The sequence below is a fragment of the Macrobrachium rosenbergii genome, chromosome 13 (genome assembly GCF_040412425.1).
Source record: "Macrobrachium rosenbergii isolate ZJJX-2024 chromosome 13, ASM4041242v1, whole genome shotgun sequence".
Classification (NCBI taxonomy): domain Eukaryota; kingdom Metazoa; phylum Arthropoda; class Malacostraca; order Decapoda; family Palaemonidae; genus Macrobrachium; species Macrobrachium rosenbergii.
The window spans coordinates 58,407,192-58,430,728 of record NC_089753.1 but is presented as its reverse complement, the minus strand read 5'-3'; the positions used below and the strand labels follow the sequence as shown (position 1 = coordinate 58,430,728).

Below are 23,537 nucleotides of genomic sequence, written 5' to 3'. Positions count from 1 at the left end.
CATTGCAATCATATTCAATACCTAAGCTGAAAGGGAAATGATTTTGTGAAATGACCTGAGATGCAAATGCATCTGGTACACCCAATTTAAACCTGCTTCCTAACTAGTAAAGCAGCAGAGTAGTAAGTTTTTAACTTTTCACTACAGTTATTTCTTTGTTGCTTGACTAAGGTTGGTCTACTTTCATACTTCTTACCAAATAATACTTTACGCTGTTTAAGTTATAACTCATAGGATTTTTGTTATGAAACTACTAGGATAGTCTGTGACAAATGTGATCATGTTGTTGTTATAGTAGTATTGTTACAACTACTGTAACACTCAGACCACATACAGCTTGTCCTTGGCATTAGTATCTAAATGTCACACAATAAATTCCAGTCCTTTAAAAACTGATGATGGATACATCATAATTGAGGACTGACTAATTCAAGGTAATTTAGTTCCACACATTACATCTGGGCATTCCTAGACCTGAAAGTACTTCACAAAACGCCAAGGCTTAAATTTTAAAAGCCACAGTGTACTAACACAGCTAACAAGGTTAGCAAGTTACAACTTAACCTTGTTAATCATCACAAATGGGATTTTTTGAAGGAATCTTCACTGAGATATTACAATTACCATCAAAACATTATGCCCAGCATCTCAATTGCACTGCATTTTCTATACATGACATATTGGAAACTCCATAGGTTTTTTTTACTTATCTAAAGCTTGCATGGGATTTGAAATTTCTATTGTACTATCTAAGGCAGACCAATTGAAAGTCACTTACAGCACACTAAAATACTCTTTGCTAACTATAAGAAAGTACAATTGCTGTCAATTTTAATAAGTTGTACGGACATATATTGGATCTAAACAGCTGCATGAAATTGAACAAACATATACTGAATGCTGTATCCAAGCACAGCTTTTATACTTGACAGAACCATATGATATAGGTAAATTATACCTTATTGGAAAAAAAAAGGAAAATAAGTTAAATAATCCTTCTTTAATTACCATATTAAGAATTAGTTACATGTGGTCCATGACCAGATAGGCCTGTTTTTTCCACATTTTCCCAAATTAAAATAAAACTAACATTAACTCAAACAATTATCCTAAGTCTGAGTTAATAACACACACTATAGGGTTTAACAAGGTGGTCAGGACTTGATACTGACCCACTAGCATAAGGAAGCTGTTAACACCAAACTCCTAACAGTGATGACAGCATCATGTACCACAAAACAAGTCCCACTGATGAGAAAGGCACACCTTTAAACCCTATGCATTGTGTCAAACTTGATAGCATGAACTGTAGAGCCACTAACCTCCTATGGAATAACCTATTCCACATACTGAGAACTTCTAACAGTGATGACAGCATCAAGCTCTTTGGATGGGGATTCATGCACCAGAAAACAAGTATCACTGATGAGAAAGGCACACCTTTAAACCCTATGAATTGTGTCAAACTTAATAGCATGAACTGTAGAGCCACTAACCTCCTATGGAATAGCCTATTCTCCATACTGAGAATTTAAAGAAGTGTAATGATGTTCACCAATTCTAGTGTCGTAAGTGAGATGTCCCCATTCTTCAATCGGGATGTCAGTGTACAAAGTGAGAGGCCCCATTCTTCAATCGGAATGGATGTGTACTAATCTTTCAAAGTGCCTCTCATACCACTTTACAGAAGCATTACAGCAATGTACACACTGGTACCCTAACCTATCAGAAAACTATATACTAAAGAAATAGTGACTCTGGGTACAAGTCATCATCACTGGACATTCACTGTAACACTACGTCGTCCTACAGTAATGTCCGTCACTTAACATAACTCAAGAACATTTCATCCTCCCCAAAACTTTGCGGAGGATGTCTGATGCTGAAACAGCAATACTGTGACCAGTCCCTGAATAGTACATCTGCACAGGTGCTAGGCAAGTAGAAGCACTCTTCTCCATTCCTAGCTCTTACATGATAGATCAATCAATCAGCATAAAGGACATGAAAACTGACCAATCAGCAACTGCTTTCATCACAAGTGAGGTTTCTTTTGACTTGAAATGCATAAACATATAAAGTATTTAAAGTAAAATCTGTCACCACTTGGAAATATAAGCTTCCCAGTTATGTGTAAGCTGGGAAGGATGATTTCTGTAACCTCCTATACATCCTAGCATTAATGATGCAGGGGACCCTGTTTAGGATGTTGTATGTATACTCAACTCTAAAACTGATAAAGAACCTGAGGCTATGCAAATTAGGCCAACTACAACAGAATTTTGCACTTGACCTATGTAAAAAATGCCTGAACACATTCTCTGAACCCCAACATATTCTTAACTCCAACTGCCACTCATTCCCATAAATGAAAATTAATACTACATGTACCATCACTACACGTACCATCCGACTTACAACCTGCTTAACATATGACCACTCGCACTTAACAACTGTACTTCTGGCAGCATGGCTGGGCAGGCTAATGCATAACACTACACGCCATATAATAGTTGACCACTGAGTTACTTTGCTATGCGCCATCTCGGGAGAGCTCTCTCATCACTCAGGCAGCATCATTTTGAGTTACCCTGCCTTATCAGCAGCATCATACAGTATTAACTGTACTGTAGACCGAATTGCAAACCGATTTACGTTAAAATCGACTTCTGACAGTCATGCAGGAACTTAAACCTGCTGTAACTCGATGCCTACATGTACATGATATACATTACATAAACGATTAAAATATATCAGTAGGAGTACATTATGGTAAAAAGACTGAAATAATTATCGTACATTACATTACATTATAGTAAATGTAGGTACTTTATATAGTATAAAAAGGTTTGATATTATGCCCTAGCCAGTATGTCGGCCACTTTCTAAGGTTCGACTTACAACCGGTTGGTCGGAACCGAGCTCGGTTGTAGGCTAAGTAGGATGGTACTTGTATATGATAGTAACTAAAATTCCTTGAACTGTCACTGCACAGCTACTGTCTTGGACTAACCTATTTTGTAGTAACCTAGCTCAGTACTTTAAGCTACTTCTAAGCTCAAGACTACCCATACCATAAAGCACTCTCTTAAATACTCAAGTCACAAGTGACAATATCTCTCCTAGTCTTAGGCACTAAACAGGACCAGGGCTACTGAAATTCACGAAATCCAAAGTGTTAAGTAATTTTTAACATTCTAGGTTGTATGATGACCCACCCTACTTAAGAACATTCAACTTTCAAACACTCAAAGATACAAACAAATGGGACTGTAAATTAAAATTTGACACCCGTAAGTTCAGATTTTGGTTTGTGCACCTATTCTGTACATACAGTACTGTATGTACAGTGTATTGTGTTTTGGTATAAAAAAAAAATTAGAGTACTGTACTGATTTTATATCACATTGTACTTAAATAGGCATGAAGAGTACAGTTACCAACTTACAAACAATTCATCATACAAACAGCCATCCAGAACGTAACTCGTTTGTAAGTAGGGTGGCATCTGCATCACTTGTCTCTCTTTTCTGATAAAAATGAAGACCAAGTGGTGACGTTTCTAATTCTGCGACACAGTCATGAGAATAGACAATGAGAATGTACAGTACTTGTGAGCCTGTTAAGTTCTAGTCCGTATCAAATTGCTTCTGCCCAGATGAAAGACGTCCCATACTTTACACACCACAAGATTGACAAAACCCATAAACCCTTACTACCTTGACTCAGTTAATGAATGTTTTAGGATAACTCGCCACAGACAGAACTTTTATGCCCTACTGAATAAATTACTGTCCTCTAGCAACATGGACTAGGATGATGAAGGCAACATTACTTCAAACTAGAGGAATGGAATATAAAATTTAGCAAACACTGGGACCTATGATAAGGTCATTCAGTACTGAAAGGGAAATTGAGAGTAAAAAAATTTTCAAGGTGTGACAGGAGGAAAACCTCGCAGCTGCATTACAAAACAATTGTTAGGAGAGGGGGGAAAGCAAGATGAAAGAAAGAGAATATGAGTAGCGGTACAGTAAAAGGAATGGAAGTGGTTGCAGCTAGGGACCAAAGAGACGCTGCTGGAAGAAATGAGAATAAGAACAGAGGCACAGTAAAAGGAATGGAAGGGGTTGCAACTAGGGGTCAAAGGGACACTGCAAAGAACTAGCGAAGTGTGTTGAGACTATGAGGCTGCCTGCAGATAGATTCAGTATTTCATTTACATACAGCGGACCCCGGTCTATTGGCGGTTCCAGATTCACGGCTTCACCTACTTGCATATTTCTCTGGAACATATATACACATTATTCGCGGAAAAATCGCCTGTTCGCGGTATTTTTCATACAGAAATATTCACAAATTACTGTACTTTCATATAATTTTCGTGACTAAATGCACTTTTTGTGATAAAACTATTAAAAATATTCAGGTAAAAGCATTTTAAAGGGTTTTTTGGTGTTTTGATCAATCATAATGGGCAGTTATAAGTGTTTTTAAAGGGGTTTTAAGTATTCGCGGATTTGAGCTATTCGCTGGGGTTAGTGGGATACATCCCCCGCGAATACCGGGGGTTGACTAATAATACTATCAACAGTACTAACTATTGTTTTTCTATAGTATAATCTCACTTGTATACAACATCTAATTTCTTCAAGAGAAACAAGCACCCATTAATTCCTCTTTATACTATGGAAAGTGTGAAATGGTACTTATCATCATATATAACAAAGTACATATACTGTCGACCCCGTAGGGTTTTAGTGCCATCATTGCACCTTAGGCAGTGCACTGTAAGCAATACTTATGGTTCCTTGCAGCGTCCCTTCTGCCACTAGTTGCAAACAACCCCTTCCATTCCTTTGACTGTACCTCCGTTCATATTTTCTTTCTTCCATCTTATTTTCCTTCACCCTCTCCTAACAAGTGATTCATGGTGCATCTGCGAGGCATTCCTCCTGTTACACCTTTCAAACCTTTTTACTCTCGATTTCCCTTTCAGTGCTGAATGACCTCATCATAGGTCCCAGCACCTGACCTTTTGGTCGACGTTTTATACCTTATTACATTCCATTCCCAAACTGTCACAAACATAAATAATACAAATTTGTCAATATCTGTCCTGTAAATATCAGCCTCTTAATTTACTCATGCTTAGTAAAGCAAGGAGAAAATGACCTGTGCTGACATAAGACTAGCTTAATCTTAAACTAACCACCAAACAATGCAAAAGTGCAGTTAGAGTGTCCAAAAGCACTGACGCAATTGCAGAAATTCACTAAACTAACCTCCAAATGGGGTCATGACAATTGACACCAAATCTCAGTGAATGCAATGCAGTAGTAACCTAAAATAATTCACCTTGAACTTATGTATTTCTCCTCTTTCTGTATTTCCTATTACCTTCTGTAACTTCTTTCAAATGAACACCATAATCTTTTTGGAAGCTTGAATCTCAAATCAGTGGCCCTTGTGGGTTTGTTCCATATGAATAGATGTTTATCTTCTGAATAATAATAATAATAATAATAATAATAATAATAATAATAATAATAATAATAATAATAATAATAATAATAATAACAACACAGGAATGGTTTAAAATGCGAAACCACAAGATAACACCCTAACCTTACCTTCCTTTACCTAACCAAGAGCAACGTCTCCCTTACCTAGGCGGCCCCCTATCCTAACCTAACCTATGGCACTTAAAGTCATAAAAGTACAGTAAAGCACAATAATTTAACTTAACCTATCCTGGCCCAATAGGTCCCAGCTAGCAAGGGCAAACCACTCCCCCTACTTGTCTCCCCCTCAGCACACAAAACAATATATCACTTAAGATCTCCATCAGCACTTCCTACACATTGCCTAAAACAGCCATCATTAAAAAAAAAAAAAAAAAAAAAAAGTCCTGAAATAAGCTGAAACCTGAGAACATTCACGTACTTTGGCACAATAACTGATGAAGTTTAATCAGTTAAAACATCACACTAGTTTTTGTAAAGTCAAGACAGAATGAGTTTCTTCCATCATCCTCTGAATTCTCCATTTCTACCACTTTTTTTTACCGACTGCTCCTAAACCCTTCACATTACATGTCCTGACCATCTCAAATCTAATCTTTGCTTAATGGAAAAACTGAAATGCTAGCATAAGCATCTCATGATTGAGTTATAGCCTATGCTCTTATAGCTTCCTTGTGTCCACAACCTTAAGGAACACCAAAACGCCAACAGTGAACTCAGAAGCTGATGCAAGCCGCATGTATTTGTCCATAAATAACAGACTACTTTATCTCATGTCCTCCATTCAAAATAAACTACTAAGGCTAATTTCAACATTTGATGTTTGCAGAGAATTAAAATGTCTTAACACAGCACTTACCTAAAAATGTCTGGTTTGTACCTAAGCTACGTTCGTCTATAATTATGCACACTAAATTGTGACCTTTCCTGATATATTAACTATTTACAATCCTATGTTGGCTTATGGATGTGCCTATAAACTTAGGTATAAGGAATAGGCTAGTACTATAGGCTAATGCACACTAAGTTTCTTTCTCCATTGGCCCTGTAGGCCTATAGCCTATACCAATACATTCCCCAACATGTCATATGCTCACTGAAATGTAAAAATATTAATTATAAATTTGGTAAAGCAATTTTAATTAGCTTCCATGATGGAAAATCATAAACACTTGGCCTACAGGCTACAAGGCAAAACAATTTGCCATACCACTAAACAAACACGAGTCTACAGTATAGCCTAAGTCTATCTAAGTCTGCACTCTCATAGGTTATATGAGATACATAAAGACTAAACCCACATAATAATAAAAAAAAATATGGCTATAAATTTTAGACAAAGTTAAAATGAAAACCGCCGAATTTTCTCATACACTTATGCATTTAGGCACGTCAGAAGATGGCAGGCTCCTTGCCAATATTGAACACCACCAAAAATGGTCTTTTTCGACCCAAACAAATAATTCTCAAACAGTTAACTAAATTCTTAAACTAATTAGGATAACAAATTCAAAATAATGACTTTATCCAATAGCGGAGACGGATGGCTAATAAAGAGTTGTAAATTGCGAGCAATACGGGCACAAGTCAGACGACACCCAGACTTGGTAAACAAACAAACGTAATTAACATTTCAAGACTCCTTGTTCATTCTTTTTCTTTTTCGGACTTAAATCATTATAACTGCTCCGCACACACTATTATCTTGGAAACTGATTCTTGCCAAACTTTTAGTGCTGCTGATGAAGGAGGTGGTGTTGTTTATTGTTGGTCAATTATTATTAACCTTATATCTCTCTCCAACGTGGTTGGGGACTACTTGGGAACGCGGGGTTTTGCGTCACCAATTGAATAATGTGTGGGGCAGGGGCACATCGCTGGGAGAAAGACTGGGTGCCAAGGTGTTGTTATGGAAAGGTTCTGCGCATGCGCACGTCATCAGGGAGCCATATGTTTAAGAAGGGATTGGCTAAGGAAACCTATTATAAAAGGAATTATACTAACCTAACGTACCCTAACCTAACCTACCCTAGCCGGCCGTGTTACTTAGCCGGTGAAAGGAAACTCCACTTTTTACCAAAAGCTCCCCTAAAGCACTGCGCATGCGCGATAGTATTCCAGGATGGCCAGTATACAACTCCTGAGGTTGAATACAGGTTAATCACAGTCGACCGACAAAAATAACAGTAAATTTTTGATAAGCAACCAAGATAAATTACCATAGAAAATATCAATTTCCAAAGTAATACTCGATGTGGAGCTATTGCTTAGTTCTATCAATATTTTTATCAATAACTCCTCAACGAAACTAATTCAATTTTTTCTATACTTTAACTGACGTATCACGATAAAACGAATTCTATGACATTATGTAACCTCTCGAACTGCAAGTCCAAATAAGTTAACATTGAAGGATTTATAAATTTTTTGGATTTAAGTGACTAATGTTTTGAATCATAACTCCTCAACGAAGCCAATTCAAAGTTTTTTTAATGCTGAAATTTACACATTACTGATATGAATCATATGACGCTTTGCAACCTCTGGCTGAGTCTAGAATTTCATTCCAAAGGAGGAAATATTTGAAGAAGATTCCTCTTTTTCTAAAAAAAAAAAATCTATTTTCTGGTCTAAATTAATTAATATTTTCAATGTTAATTCCTCAACGATATTAATTTATAGTTTTTTTAATGCTAAAATTTTCGTATTATTGATGCGAATCTTGTGACTTCTTGTAACCTCTACTGTAGAAGTTCATCTCTTGGGGGGGAGGCGCCTGGCCTAATATTTTTGCAAATCATTAACTAGAATTGGATATATAACAGATATTTTTGCGGATATTTTACAGCTGTAAGTCCATAATATATGTAATTTACCAAATCATTAAAAACATCTAAATCAACATAAATTAATCAATAATAAACAAAAAATGTGTTAAACCAATGTATAGGCTACTGTGCATAGGTCTAAAAAGCACAAATATTATTCAGGTTAAACTGACATGGCGTTTAAGCAACTCATACACCTGAAATAGAAATAAAAGCATTGACAGCATACTGATATACGATTAAAATAATTAAAACAGAATCTGAGACTGAAACTTGTTAAAAATTAGACTTAAATCTAAGACATATTTTTGAGTTATTTTAAAACGATTCTACAAATATCAAAGTGCATTTTACCACAAGCAGACTAAAGCAAGTTGCAAGCGTTGCATATTATGTGCTCCATATTAACCGGCAGCCCCAAAGCACTAAATCTACGGTGAATTGAAACTATATATATTTATTATTATATATATTTTCGAAGGTCGAGTCTCGACATCTGTTGAAAATTGTTATGCCATGGATCAAGTTTTAATAAATAACAGCATAACAAACATTTGCAAACATTTTCTGCTTAAACTCTAAGACGTACCATTCAATTTAGTCACGTTCTAATAATATATAGCGTAAATTCTAGTTTGCTATATATTCTAAAAAATAAAATATACTATTCTAGTATGCTAATTGTGAGCAAAAGTCATTCTAACCATCTCACATGAACTACCTTTTGGTATAGTCACATCACCGCTTCTGAAGGCGCGGAGGTCTGTCTAACGTTCTCTGGAAGTTCAGAATCGAAGTTAAAAGAAGTTTTTTTATTATGAAATTAAGAGGAAAAAGGAAAGAAGTATATATGGATAAATAAGAGACAAGGAGAATAAATACACACACAATTAAAATGAAAGAAGATGCGTAAATTGAGAATTGCACGCGTGGAGGTCGGTCTATTGTTCTCTGGAAGCTGAGAATCGAAGTTAAAAGTTTTTTTATGAAATTATGAGAAAAAGGAAAGAAGTATATGTAGGTAATTAAGAGACAAGGAAAATAAATATAGACAGAGTTTAAGGAAAATAAATATAGACAGAGTTAAAATAAAAGGAAAAGATGAGTAAATTTAGAATTGTACGCGTGGAGGTCGGTCTAACGTTCCCTGGAAGTTCAGAATTGAAGTTAATAGGAAGTTTTTTGTATGAAATTAAGAGAAAATTATAAGTTTATACATGGAATTAAGAGGCAAGATAAAGAAGTACGTATACACAGAATTGGGATAAAAGCAAAAGAATGGTATACTTAGGATCAAGAAACAAGAAAAAGGGGAAAATTGTCAGTTTTGGTCTAGTAGGAACCACTCGTACTAGTAGGGAAGAAGAAAAAAGGCATACATTGCAACATTATAGACATACTTTACATATATATTGTATTTATTGACTTTTGGCTTCATTTTTATATTTGATTCTTCCTGAATGGAAACAGATTCACTAGAAATTAGGCACAGTGGTGAAATATTAGTTTTAGTCACACACAAATCAGATGTTAGCAGACAAAAAACAGTTAAAGAAATTATAGTGTAGTGTTGGTAATTATGAATTATCAGGAAATTACTCAGTGACATTTAACGAACATTAATCATCCATATTTAGAATGTTCATAATTAATATCATGACCAGAGAATTCCTTCTGGAACCAATATGAACGCCATATGAAGTTGTTACATTTTTGCCAAGACCTGTCAAGATTTCGAACCCAAAACTCAGTACAAAGACTAACAATGACAGGCAAATGTCAAAATGTACCTAGCTTATATTCCAAAACTCCCTGATTTACATAGATGCAAAGTTTGTGCCTTACATTAGCAAGTGTTTAAACAAGTGTTTCAATCAACACTCAATAGGTCTACCCACACTTGGCTAGTCCAAGAGATTTTAGCTCCAAATCAGTAGTTTTTATTCAGCATTCTGACTCAGTGACGTCATTTCCTGTATTTGTACAAACGACGATAGACTACTGCCAATTTCTTGTGCAATTCAAATATGCACATTTTGTTTGTGTTACCAATGCAAAGAATTCATAACAATAGGCCTAAAGAAGATAAGCTAATTAGCAGTTATTATTCACCCCTCTGACTGTCAATGACGTCATTTCCCGCATTTGTACAAAAGACAACAGAGGCTCTTGCCAGTTTCTTGTGCAATTCAAGAGAATATAAATAATATACCACTTTTTGTTTGCTGACACTGCAAAGAATTCGAAGTTCAACAATCTGCTCCTGACTTGAATTAAAATGTCTACTAACGTGACAAGAAAATTATAGTTATTAATCTTTATTATGACGTCAGCGTCGACCAATAAACAAGGTGATCTTTTTTATATAAATACATATAAACACTTTCAAAGTATATATGAACTGTGAAAACGGATATTAACAAAGATGTAAAATGGACAAACAATTTTAGTCTTACAATTATACTCTCCATTCTAAGACGTGAGGACATTCTGATTTCTGAAGGAAATATATGAGAAAAATATCAATTATTAAGCCATTTTGGAATCAAAAACTTTTAATTTATTTATTCATTTTTTTTTTTATTTCTCGAGGAATACCTGCCAACGTCAGCCTAATCGACCACCCATATTTCTTATGCCGATAACAGTCTCCGTTAGTCTTTTGTTTTTTTTTTAACCTTCTGGCGTCATTTAAAAAAAATAAAAGCTGTGACGTGCGCAGTAAGTTTTTTGTCATTCTTTATCCATTTTTTGTTTTGCTTCATATTTTAGTATCGAATGGAAGCTTTTTTATTATTATTTTTATCTATTTTTTGGTTTTTATCAGTGAATATAACCTATAAAGGATTTTAATGATTTATTTATTTATATAATTTTTTATTGAAACGTTTAAATTGACCCTTGGTCCGCCCCCTTTTCCCATGGGGGGCGGGGTCACTGACCTCATAAGTTTTCGGACACTGGGAGGGGGTGGGGGTTTATTCTGCCCCAAAAATAGACTTAGTTTATTTATAAAACGTCAAAAAACTGTTTATTCTAGCCAAAAAAACAGACTTAATCTATTTACAAAAACGTCTAAAGAGGGTAAACAGAATTTGCACGTCTAATCTGACGTGCAACGGAAACCAGTTGGTTCTCCTTTCTTGCAAGAAGAAGAAGAAGAAGAAGAAGAAGAAGAAGAAGAAGAAGAAGATGAAGGAGGAAGTAGAAGGAAAGCAGAAGAAGAAGAAGAAGAAGAAGAAGAAGAAGAAGAAGAAGAAGGGAAGAAGAAGAAGAAGAAGGAAAAAAAGGGAAGAAGAAGAAGAAGAAGAGGAAGAAGTAAAGAAGAAGAAGAAGAAGAAGAAGAAGAAGAAGAAGAAGAAGAAGAAGAAGGTTTATTATTTGGCTTATCCGTCTTTCCCCGTGGACTGAATATTGTGAGAGTAAGCGAAGGAATGCAATACTAAAACGAGTTTCCAGAGCAGAAGGTTATATGAGAGAGAGAGAGAGAGAGAGAGAGAGAGAGAGAGAGAGAGAGAGAGAGAGAGAGAGAGGAGAGAGAGAGAGAATCTGGATTCCAGCACTGGTGGCTGGAACATTCCCACAAGCGAACGGTTGAGGAATATTCCACCAATTTTCCCCAAAATTTATTTATTTTAAATTTTTATGCAATATGATTTTGTCTTTGCATATCGAGGGTATGCAAATATTAATATGTAGTCTGAATCAGTATTTTTAATGATAATAACATTGGCAGATGCCACCAATTTTCCCAAAATTTGATCTTACTTTTAATATCTATAGTAATATGATTTTGTCTTTGCATTTGCAAGGGTATGCAAATATTAATATGGAATCTGAACCACTGTTTTTAATTATAATAACACATACCAACTGACAATTCCCACTTCTGACCCAGAAAGGCCCCTGAAATACCCCAGGGAGCCTGTATAAATCTTTAGGTCATTTCATTTCCTGAAAAATTATATTATTCTGACCTTATGCCAACTCCCAATGCCCAGTTCTGACCCAGAGAGGCCCCTGAAATACCCCATAAGCGAAAAATTACAAGTTCTGCTTTTTCTGACCAACAGATAAAAAAGTTGAAGACGAGAGAAGTAAAACAACACAAGTGGACTACAAGTTGAAAACATGTAACCGACAACGTCACAACAACAGACAAAAATAACAATGAAGATATCAAAAAACATTTTACTTATTGAAGAAAACCCAGAAGAGACAAAAAAAAAAAAAAAGCAAATGTAGAAATATCTACAGACTGGTCTCCTGACAACATGAAGATATATATAGTTCCTTTTTTTAGAAGACTTTCGATTTATTGGTTGCGGTTCCAGTAATCTTATTTGGGGCATATCCGTTCGTTTTCATTAACTGATATAAATATATGTCTCTGATCTGAATCCCTGACTTGACTGTCTTGCATTTTATTAATTTATTTTTATGGAGAATTTTTGCACACTATAATGCAATATCAATGTGGTTCCATTTTCCATACCAAAGCTTCATTTTTTATTAATTCTCTTTAAATTTATTCTCTCAAAGAAAATGAATTTAAAACAAAATACATTTTATACTTTATATACGAGCTTATTAATTAGAGAATTAATAGGTGAAAATGTTCTACAAAATAAAAAAAATCTGTACAAATTCTAATATCAAGGACATTAGATATGCAAAAGAAGGGATTTCTACAAAATCTACAGCGATATAAGACTGCTGTATACTTTTCTATCATACTATATATATATATATATATATATATATATATATATATATATATATATATATAATATATATATATATATATATTCTACAAATAAATATAAACATAACTGCACCAAACATCTACCATTGGCATTACACAACCATCAACTTTTCTAAATCCATCAGAAACCTTAAAAAAACATCGTAGTGAACGAAACGTAAATAAAAACGAATTAAAACGGTAAATAACACAAAAATTAACGAAAGAATCGGAAAAGTAAACACAAAACGCAATCTACTGACACTTATTCCAAGGGTGATTCAAACCTTTGGTTGTGTCGAAGTCAGCGCCGGATGTTCGAACGTCTTGACGAGTTCTGAAGAATCATTAATTCGTCAGAATCTACGTCAGAATATTGATTTTTTTAAATTACTTTTCAGCAAAGGGTGGAACTGTTATATATAACCTCCAGTCGTAAGCAATTCTGCGTCTAACAAGATAAGAAATTCACGATTCCATCAAAGAACAAAAATGGCTTTTCAGTTTGTTCCTTCATCAAAAACAGCTTTACATTTTGTTCCCTTTTCAAAAATAGCTTTACATTTTGTTCCCTTATCTAAAATAGCTTTACATTTTGTTCCCTTTTCAAAAATAGCCTTACATTTTGTTCCCTTATCAAAAATTGCTTTTCATTTTGTTTCCTTATTAAAAATACCTTTACATTTTCTTCCCTTATCAAAAATGTTTTTCGTTTTGTTCCCTTATGAAAAATGGTTTTTCATTTTGTTCCCTTTGAAAATGGTTTTTATTTTGATCCCTTTTCATTTTGTTCCTCATCAAAAATGGTTTTTCATTTTGTTCATTTTGTTTTTCATTTTGCTTATCAAAAATTGCTTTTCATTTTGTTCCCTTATCAAAAATGGTTTTTCATTTTGTTCCCCTTTATGGTTTTTCATTTTGTTCCCTTATCAAAAATGCTTTTCATTTTGTTCCCTTATCAAAAATGGTTTTTCATTTTGTTCCCGTATGAAAAATGGTTTTTCATTTTGTTCCCTCACCAAAAATGGTTTTTTATTTTGTTCCCTTTTGAAAAATGGTTTTCATTTTGTTCCCTTATCAAAAATGGTTTTTCATTTTGTTCCCCTTATCAAAAATGTTTTTTCATTTTGTTCCCTATCAAAAATGGTTTTTCATTTTGTTCCCTTATGAAAATGGTTTTCATTTTGTTCCCTTATCAAAAATGGTTTTTCATTTTGTTCCCCTATCAAAAATGGTTTTTCATTTTGTTCCCTTATGAAAATGGTTTTTCATTTTGTTCCCTCATCAAAAATGGTTTTTATTTTGTTCCCTTTTGAAAAATGGTTTTTCATTCTGTTCCCTCATCAAAAATGGTTTTTCATTTTGTTCCCTTATGGAAAATGTTTTTTCATTTTGCTTCCTTATCAAAAATGGTTTTTCATTTTGTTCCCTTATCAAAAATGGTTTTTCATTTTGTTCCCTTATGGTTTTTCATTTTGTTCCCTTATGAAAAACGGTTTTTCATTTTGCTTCCTTATCAAAAATAGTTTTTCATTTTGTTCCCTTATGGAAAATGGTTTTTCATTTTGTTCCCTTATGAAAAATGGTTTTTCATTTTGTTCCCTTATCAAAAATGGTTTTTCATTTTGTTCCCTTATGAAGAATGGTTTTCCATTTTGTTCCCTTATCAAAAATGGTTTTCATTTTGTTCCCTATCAAAAATGGTTTTTCATTTTGTTCCCTATCAAAAATGGTTTTTCATTTTGTTCCCTATCAAAAATGGTTTTTCATTTTGTTCCCTTATCAAAAATGGTTTTTCATTTTGTTCCCTTATGAAGAATGGTTTTTCATTTTGTTCCCTTATCAAAATGGTTTTTCATTTTGTTCCCTTATCAAAAATGGTTTTTCATTTTGTTCCCCTATCAAATATGGTTTTTCATTTTGTTCCCTTATGAAGAATGGTTTTCCATTTTGTTCCCTTATCAAAAATGGTTTTTCATTTTGTTCCCTTATCAAAAATGGTTTTTCATTTTGTTCCCTTATGAAAAATGGTTTTCATTTTGTTCCCTTCAAAATGGTTTTCATCAAAATGGTTTTTGATTTTGTTCCCCTATCAAAAATGGTTTTTCATTTTGTTCCCCTATCAAAAATGGTTTTTCATTTTGTTCCCTTATGAAAAATGGTTTTTCATTTTGCTTCCTTATCAAAAATGGTTTTTCATTTTGTTCCCTTATGGAAAATGGTTTTTCATTTTGCTTCCTTATCAAAAATGGTTTTTCATTTTGTTCCCCTATCAAAAATGGTTTTTCATTTTGTTCCCTTATGAAAAATGGTTTTTCATTTTGTTCCCTTATGAAAAATGGTTTTTCATTTTGTTCCCTTATCAAAAATGGTTTTTCATTTTGTTCCCTCATAAAATGGTTTTTCAAAAATGGTTTTTCATTTTGTTCCCTTATCAAAAATGGTTTTTCATTTTGTTCCCTTATGGAAAATGGTTTTTCATTTTGCTTCCTTATCAAAAATGGTTTTTCATTTTGTTCCCTTATGGAAAATGGTTTTTCATTTTGTTCCCTTATCAAAAATGGTTTTTCATTTTGTTCCCTTATCAAAAATGGTTTTTCATTTTGTTCCCTTATCAAAAATGGTTTTTCATTTTGTTCCCTTATGAAAAATGGTTTTTCATTTTGCTTCCTTATCAAAAATGGTTTTTCATTTTGTTCCCTTATGAAGAATAGTTTTCCATTTTGTTCCCTTATCAAAAATGGTTTTTCATTTTGTTCCCCTATCAAAAATGGTTTTTCATTTTGTTCCCCTATCAAAAATGGTTTTTCATTTTGTTCCCCTATCAAAAATGGTTTTTCATTTTGTTCCCTTATCAAAAATGGTTTTTCATTTTGTTCCCTTATCAAAAATGGTTTTTCATTTTGTTCCCCTATCAAAAATGGTTTTTCATTTTGTTCCCCTATCAAAAATGGTTTTTCATTTTGTTCCCTTATGGAAAATGGTTTTTCATTTTGTTCCCTTATGAAAAATGGTTTTTCATTTTGCTTCCTTATCAAAAATGGTTTTTCATTTTGTTCCCTTATGAAGAATGGTTTTCCATTTTGTTCCCTTATCAAAAATGGGTTTTCATTTTGTTCCCTTATCAAAAATGATTTTTCATTTTGTTCCCTTATCAAAAATTGCTTTACATTTTGTTCCCTTATCGAAAATGGCTTTTCATTTTGTTCCCTTATCAAAAATAGCTTTACATTTTGTTCTCTTATCGAAAATGGCTTTTCATTTTGTTCCCTTATCAAAAATGGAGTTTCATTTTGTTCCACCATGGTGGGAATTGACCCAACTGCTGTGTATTTGTTAATATAAACAGACACGGTCAGTGTGTAGGTGTATGTAAACACAATACACATACACAACACATTATCAACAGACTTACACATTAACACATTACGCTAATCTCACCAGTTAGTGGTAAGCTTGAATTTCAAGTCACTGGCCTTAGTGGGCTTGTTCCAAATGAATAGGGTTCATCTTCTTAATAATATTAATAATATGTTAATAAAAACAGAGATTGTGTGTGTGTGTATGTATACACAATACACATACAAAACACATCAACAAATGCACATTAACACATTACACATAAATCTTACCAGGTACATACATTTGAACACATCACCAAAATGAAATTGTTGAGATAAGCAGGGTACATAACATTTGTAGTACACATTATAAAATCAGCTGTCATGCCGTAATAGAGATTATCAAACGTCCTGTAAGTAATTCCTGTCCTTAAATAAATAAATAAATAAATAATAAGATTAATTAATTAATTAATTAAGATAAATAATTAATCATTTGTCTTACCGATGCCATGGATGCTGTGTCATATTCGTAGGTGCTTGCTGTGGATTTTACATTGACATTATCTGTCGCTCTGTCGACGCTGTGAGGAAAGAGAGAAGAAGAATATTAGCAGACTGGAGAATCTGTATACACCCTTCATGAATAACAAAGGTAAATATGTGGATATATACTTAATGTGACAGTGTATTAATACGTTTAAGAGTGAGTGCATGGACTGAATCTCTATGTAAAAATCTATATATATATGACATGAAATTGATTATATGAAAACAAATATCTATCTATCTATCTATATATATGTATATATACATTATATAGTGTATATATATATATATATATATATATATATATATATATATATATATATGTGTGTGTGTGTGTGTGTGTGTGTGTGTGTGTGTGTGTGTGTGTTTTCAGATAATTAATATCATATCTGTTTTATCTGGGACAGTCGAAGTATATTTAAACTGATATTTTGAGTTTACAAATACATTTAAAAGTGCCTTGACTCTCCTAGACAAATGAGATATGAAACTAACTATTTGGAAGTCACAAAAATATTAATATCTTTGTATTCAATAGAATATAGTTAAACAGGTGGATACGCTGATAACGTGACTCAGAAATAAAATAAAAAACAAAATATGACAGAAAATATCCATTATTTTTAGATAATCAACATATACAGGGTAGCCTACGAAGCAAGAGCCCGTGATGGCATAAGGCCAAACTTAATCTATACAAACAAAAACAATAGACAAAGAAAGTGATGTCAACCATAACGACTTTAAAATAGCCATAAAAACGCAAAAATGAATTTAAAAAAATAACTATTATTTTTAAGTTACACATACAGGCTACTCTGCTGGCATAAGCCCAATTAAATCTACAACAAAAACAAAGAAATCAGGTCCTCCATAACGACTTTAAATTGGCCAAAGAAAACGCAGAAATAAAAAAAAAAAGAAACTGCCGAAGACAATACCCCTTATCTTTAGATAATCAACACATATAGGCTACCCTACGAAGCAAGAGCCCGTGCAATAAAAACAAAGAAAGTCAGGTCTTATACTAACTCCTTAAATTGGCCAAAGACAACTTAGAAATAAAATTTAAAAAAATGAATAAAATGACAAACAAAATATCCAAAAGCACTTATACGCCCTCACTCTCTCCTTCTCCCTCCCCCTTTCCTCCTCCTCCTCCTCCTCCTTCTTCCCCTCCCCAACGTTTATTTTTGGGACGCCCTATTACTGGAATTCAGGTGGGTCCACATTTATTAGTTTGTTAAAGGTTTTACAATTTGATTGAATAACGTTTTCTTTTGTGTTTTACTGGTTTGGAATAAACGTCTTTGATATATAAAAATTTCAGTGCACTTCTAGTCTTTGTACAATTTATTTAATATATAAATAAAATAAATGTATTATTATTATTATTATTATTATTATTATTATTATTATTATTATTATTATTCAATATGAAATACTGTAAACGTCTTTATAATATATAATAAACTTTAATGCACTTTTAGTTTTTAGGAAATTTATTAATTAGTATAAATAAGCACATATTATTATTATTATTATTATTTTTTTTTTACTGAATATCATGAATCAGAAAAATGACCGAGTATAAATATACAAATAAATATATTATCATTATTATTATTATTATTCACAGAAGAGAATGTGACAAAAATGAAATAATAAAAACAGAAATTAATAAACAAACATAAACATTTAGACAATCCAGAAGACAACAGCGTAAAGAAAACGGGAACCTCTCAAAGAAAAACGGACACACGCCCCCCAAAAAAAAACTAAGTTTTTTCCTTCTTCTTTTCAGGATATCCTCCTCCTCACCTCTGAGATCTGGAAGGAGGTCCTTTCTTGAAGAGTCCTTTGAGCTTCCCCTTGACCGAATCCTTCTCCACGTCCGTAGGAATGTCACTGCCCGATCCTCCAACGCCCACGCCCATGGCCTGAGAGGGACGCGACAGGAGGGAGAGGCAAGTTAAAGGATTTTATTTGGAATCTTCATTTATTTTTCAGAAATGCGTTTAGGGAGTTCTCAGTTATTTTTAAGAAATGTGTTTTGGAATCAGTAATGTTTAAGAAATGTGGAAAAGTGTTTTTTGTGACATTTAGGTGGGGTTTTCTGTAATTTTTAAGGTATATGGAAAAGCATTCTTTTGTGACATTTACGTGGAATTTTGAATAATATTTAGGAAATGTGGAAAAACTTTTTTTGTGTTTGTTTGGAATTTTGAATAATTTTTATGAAATGTGGAAAAGCATTTTTTGCGGTATTTATTTGGAATTTTGAATAATTTTTAAGTAACGTGAAAAGCATTTTTTGGTATTTACTTGGAATTTTGATTAATTTTAGGAAATGTGGAAAAGCATTTTTTGTGGCATTTATTTGTAATTTTGTTTAATTTTTAGTAAATGTGGAAAAGCATTTTTTGTGGCATTTATTTGGAATTTTCAGTAATTTTAAGAAATGTGGAAAATATCTTTTGTTACATTTATTCAGAATTTTCAGTGTTTCTTAAGAAATGTGTTTAAGGAATTTCCAGTAATTTCTAAGAAATGTGTTTAAGGAATTCCCAGTAATTTATAAAAAATATATTTAGGATCTCTCAAGAAAATGTGACTTTGCTAAGAATGTAAACACGTGGAGAGAAATAATTCTTAGAATCAATTGTATTTCTCAGGAACAGAATTTGCCATAGAATACAATGAATGTATTTTATAAATATATATATAAAATGGCATAAAAATGTCATTTTTAATAAATAATGGTATTCCTTATAGAACTGTAACTAATACAGTTTTATAGATGACATTCAATACATTTATAAATAACGTAAAAATGCTAAACATTTTTGTTGATCATTGACTAAAACGTACCAAATTCAGGGCCACATAACTTAGCCTTCTCTACAGTATGTCTTAACGTCATATACACATCATTTACATGTCATATCCATGTCATATACATGTATACATTTCATATAAATGTCATAAACACATCATATACATATCAAATACACATCATATACATGTAATATATGCATCATGTACATGTCATAAACACATCATATACATGTCATATGCACTTCATATACATGCCATATGCACATCATATGCATGTCATATACACATCATATACATGTCACATACATTTATATCACCTTTAAATTAATGTCTCTTACCTTCAGTCCAGCCCCTACGATGGAGCTTCCGGTTCCCGACTCTTCGATGGACCTGGACTTTCCGAATTTCGACATGACCCCCTTCAGCCCCTTCTTCTTCTTGTCGCCTGCTATGGAATCAAGGTCGCTCGTCTGGGAGCCTGTGGAGATTCTGTGGGGGGGGGAGAAGGAGAGAAAGAGAGTGTGAGAGATTTCAGTTTGAGAGCAGAAATGGAGTTTTTATTTTCTTATTTTTGGTTAATTTTTAAAATTTTCTTTTTGAATTGAATAAAATGAAGGTAAATTTAAGGATTGCAGGAAAATTTAGTTTGAGTTAATGGACACTGAATTTCTTAAAAGGCAAAAATTAACTGAATTATATTTGCATGTGTATATATATAATTTATATATACATATGTATATATATACATATACAGTGGACCCCTGCCTATTCGCAGATTTCTCTGTGGAACACATACATATTATTTGCTGAAAATTCGCCTATTCGCGGTATTTTTCAGAGAAATATTCACCTGTATTTTCATATAATTTTCATGACTAAATGCACTTTTGTGATAAAACAATTAAAATACTCAGGCATAAGCATTTTTAGCAGGTTTTTAGGTGTTTTGAACTATCAAGATAGGCAGTTATAAGCATTTTTAGACGGGTGTCAAGTATTCGCAGATTTTAGCTATTCACGGGGTAGTTGTATGCATCCCCTGCAGAATACTGGGGTCGACTGTGTATATATATATATATATATATATATATATATATATATATATATATATATATATATATATATATATATATATATATATATATATATATTTATATATATATTATATATATATATATATATATATATATATATATAATTTATATATATATATGTATATATATAACATTTTTATATATATATATAATTTATTTATACATACATACAAATGTATAACATTTTTATATATATATAATTTATTTATACATATATACATACAGACATATATATATATATATATATATATATATATATATATATATATATATATATATATTAGACATTTGAAACACTCACCAGTCTGAGAAATATGCACCAGTCTAAGCGACGAACACTCACCAGCCTAGCAAGAGAAATACTGGCAACTACTCACCGGTCTAAGGACACGTCTCGATCGTACTTCGCCCGACGGAGGTCATCTGTCATGGTGGAATCTATGCTCGTCGTGCTGCCCGCGTCTGTCGACACCCAGATCTTGCCCTGCGGGAGAAGTGTAGAATAGAGCTAGTGGCTGAACATAGTTACCAAGAGTTGTGGAAAGTTATTAAGAGGCACAGAACAGAACCAGTGATTGAATATATCTTACAGAACAACTGGTTCAATATAGTTCTTAAGAGGCGTGGAATAGAACCAGTGGTTGAATATATTTACTAAGAGGCGTATAACAGAATCAGCGGTTAGTTATTATGAGGTTTAGAATAGAACCAAGTGATTAAATACGTCTATTAACAGGTGTAGGATAGAACCAGTGGCTGAATATAGTTATTAAGAGGTGTAGAATAGAACCAGTGTCTGAATATAGTTATTAAGAGGTTCAGAATAGAACCAGTGGTTGAATACAGTTATCAAGAGGTATAAGATACAACCAGTGATTGAATATAGTTATTGAGGGGTGTAGAATAGAACCAGTGGGAGATTTTCTAAATATGCTTATAAATAAAAGCACCATTCACGTCTTTATATAATTTAAAATTATTAAATTTTTTTAGGAATGCAGAGGAGAATATATATATATATATATATATATATATATATATATATATATATATATATATATATATATATATATATATATATATTGTAAAGATTATAAAAATATATTTTTCTGAGATAGATAGGCCTCTGTCTACTTTGAGCCTGGGAGGAGTAGTGGATACTGGAGGTTAGTTTGAGTGAAAGTCCGGGGTATAAGGGAGCAGAACTATAATTGTTGGGGAACAGTAATCTGCTTTGCACCATTTTCTTTGGTACAGGAAAATAGAGCTATGAGATAGCCTGCCCTGGGTCAGGACATCCCCTACCCCTGTCCAGAAGCAATAAAAGGTCAGGGCGGAGACAGCCCTTTCTCACAACGGTCGCTAGTTTAGAGGAGAAGAGAGGTCTTGCCCCTGCCCTCCGTTCAGCTCGCCACCACGTGGAGTCCATTGCCGCCCTTTGTGCTCCGTGAGATCCACGTGGCCTTAGAAGACTTTCTCCAAACGCGAGCTGATACTCAACGGCGGCCTTTTCATCATCCCACGGGCGTCCTTTTCCGCCCCAGATTTGAAGCAATACCTTGAGAGGAGAGGCCTTTGTCCACACATTTCCCTGACAGAAGACAAGTAAAACAAAAAAACGAGGAACTTACTTAGGCATTTATTAATCACATTTCTTCATGAAGTCCATTAAGAAAAAAGTAACGCCTCTCAGAGTCCGAAGCTCTAACCCCTGAGTAATTATTCCATGACTTTTTGTACTTATTATATGGTTTTATAATTTTATACTTTCTGAAACCGTTTTTCACCTTTGATCGAGTTTGTCATTAACTATATCAACTTTTAAACTGAAGTTTGTGTTTTAAGTGTTGAAAAAAATAACTGAAAAGAATCTGAATAAACATATAAAATAATAATAATAATAATAATAATAATAATAATAATAATAATAATAATAATAATAAATTAGACTAAACACTCATGAAACAACGTATCAGAATCCTGTTTTCTTTCAGAGATGATAAAATAAAACAAAAGAACTTTTCTTGTTCCATTAAAAAAATTTTAAGAATTATTCCATGACTTTTTGTATTATTAAAAATATACTTAAAATATTTAAAAATTTGAAAGGATCTGAATAAAATAATAATAATAATTTAATAAAATAATACCTAAAATAATAATAATAATAATAATAAATTAGACTAAACAGAATTATCACGTTTTTAGAGATGATAAAATATGAACTTGTCTTGTTCGTAAATTTTGGTGTATTATTAAAAATATACTTAAAATATTTAAAAATATGCTGAAAACCCTTTAAAAATACACCTAAAATAATAATAATAATAATAATAATTTATCAATAATAATAATAATAATATAATAATAATAATAATAATAATATTTTCAAGCCAAAAACTAAGAAGGGGGAATCTGATTAATTCCCTATACAACTTATCTCTCTCTCCCTTTTTCTCTCTATAAGACCACCATATACAAAAAATGAACGAATGACAGCGTGCCATGGAATATTCCATAATTCCATAATTCCAGCTCGACTCCACTTCTGTGGGGGTGCGGATGACAGGAATATCGATATGCAAATATTCCCAATTTGCGTCACACGCAAGGCAGTG

At 32.8% G+C, this 23,537-nt stretch overlaps 1 protein-coding gene across 17 annotated transcripts in view; it reads right to left on the bottom strand.

Annotated features, from left to right (window-relative positions):
* Window positions 1-23,537, bottom strand: part of LOC136845355 (early endosome antigen 1) — a 190,661-nt gene that overhangs the window by 2,161 nt on the left and 164,963 nt on the right. For 13 of the 17 annotated variants that reach the window (XM_067115625.1, XM_067115610.1, XM_067115614.1 and 10 more), the window contains 4 exons: window positions 21,297-21,403; window positions 20,164-20,314; window positions 18,809-18,927; window positions 16,944-17,022 (listed from right to left, as the gene is read on the bottom strand). In XM_067115625.1, coding sequence (XP_066971726.1) covers window positions 16,944-17,022; window positions 18,809-18,927; window positions 20,164-20,314; window positions 21,297-21,403 — 456 coding nt within the window. Of the gene's footprint in view, window positions 1-9,074; window positions 9,131-16,943; window positions 17,023-18,808; window positions 18,928-20,163; window positions 20,315-21,296; window positions 21,404-23,537 lie in introns of all 17 variants that reach the window. The other 4 variants (XM_067115616.1, XM_067115618.1, XM_067115617.1 and 1 more) reach the window with 1 other exon arrangement.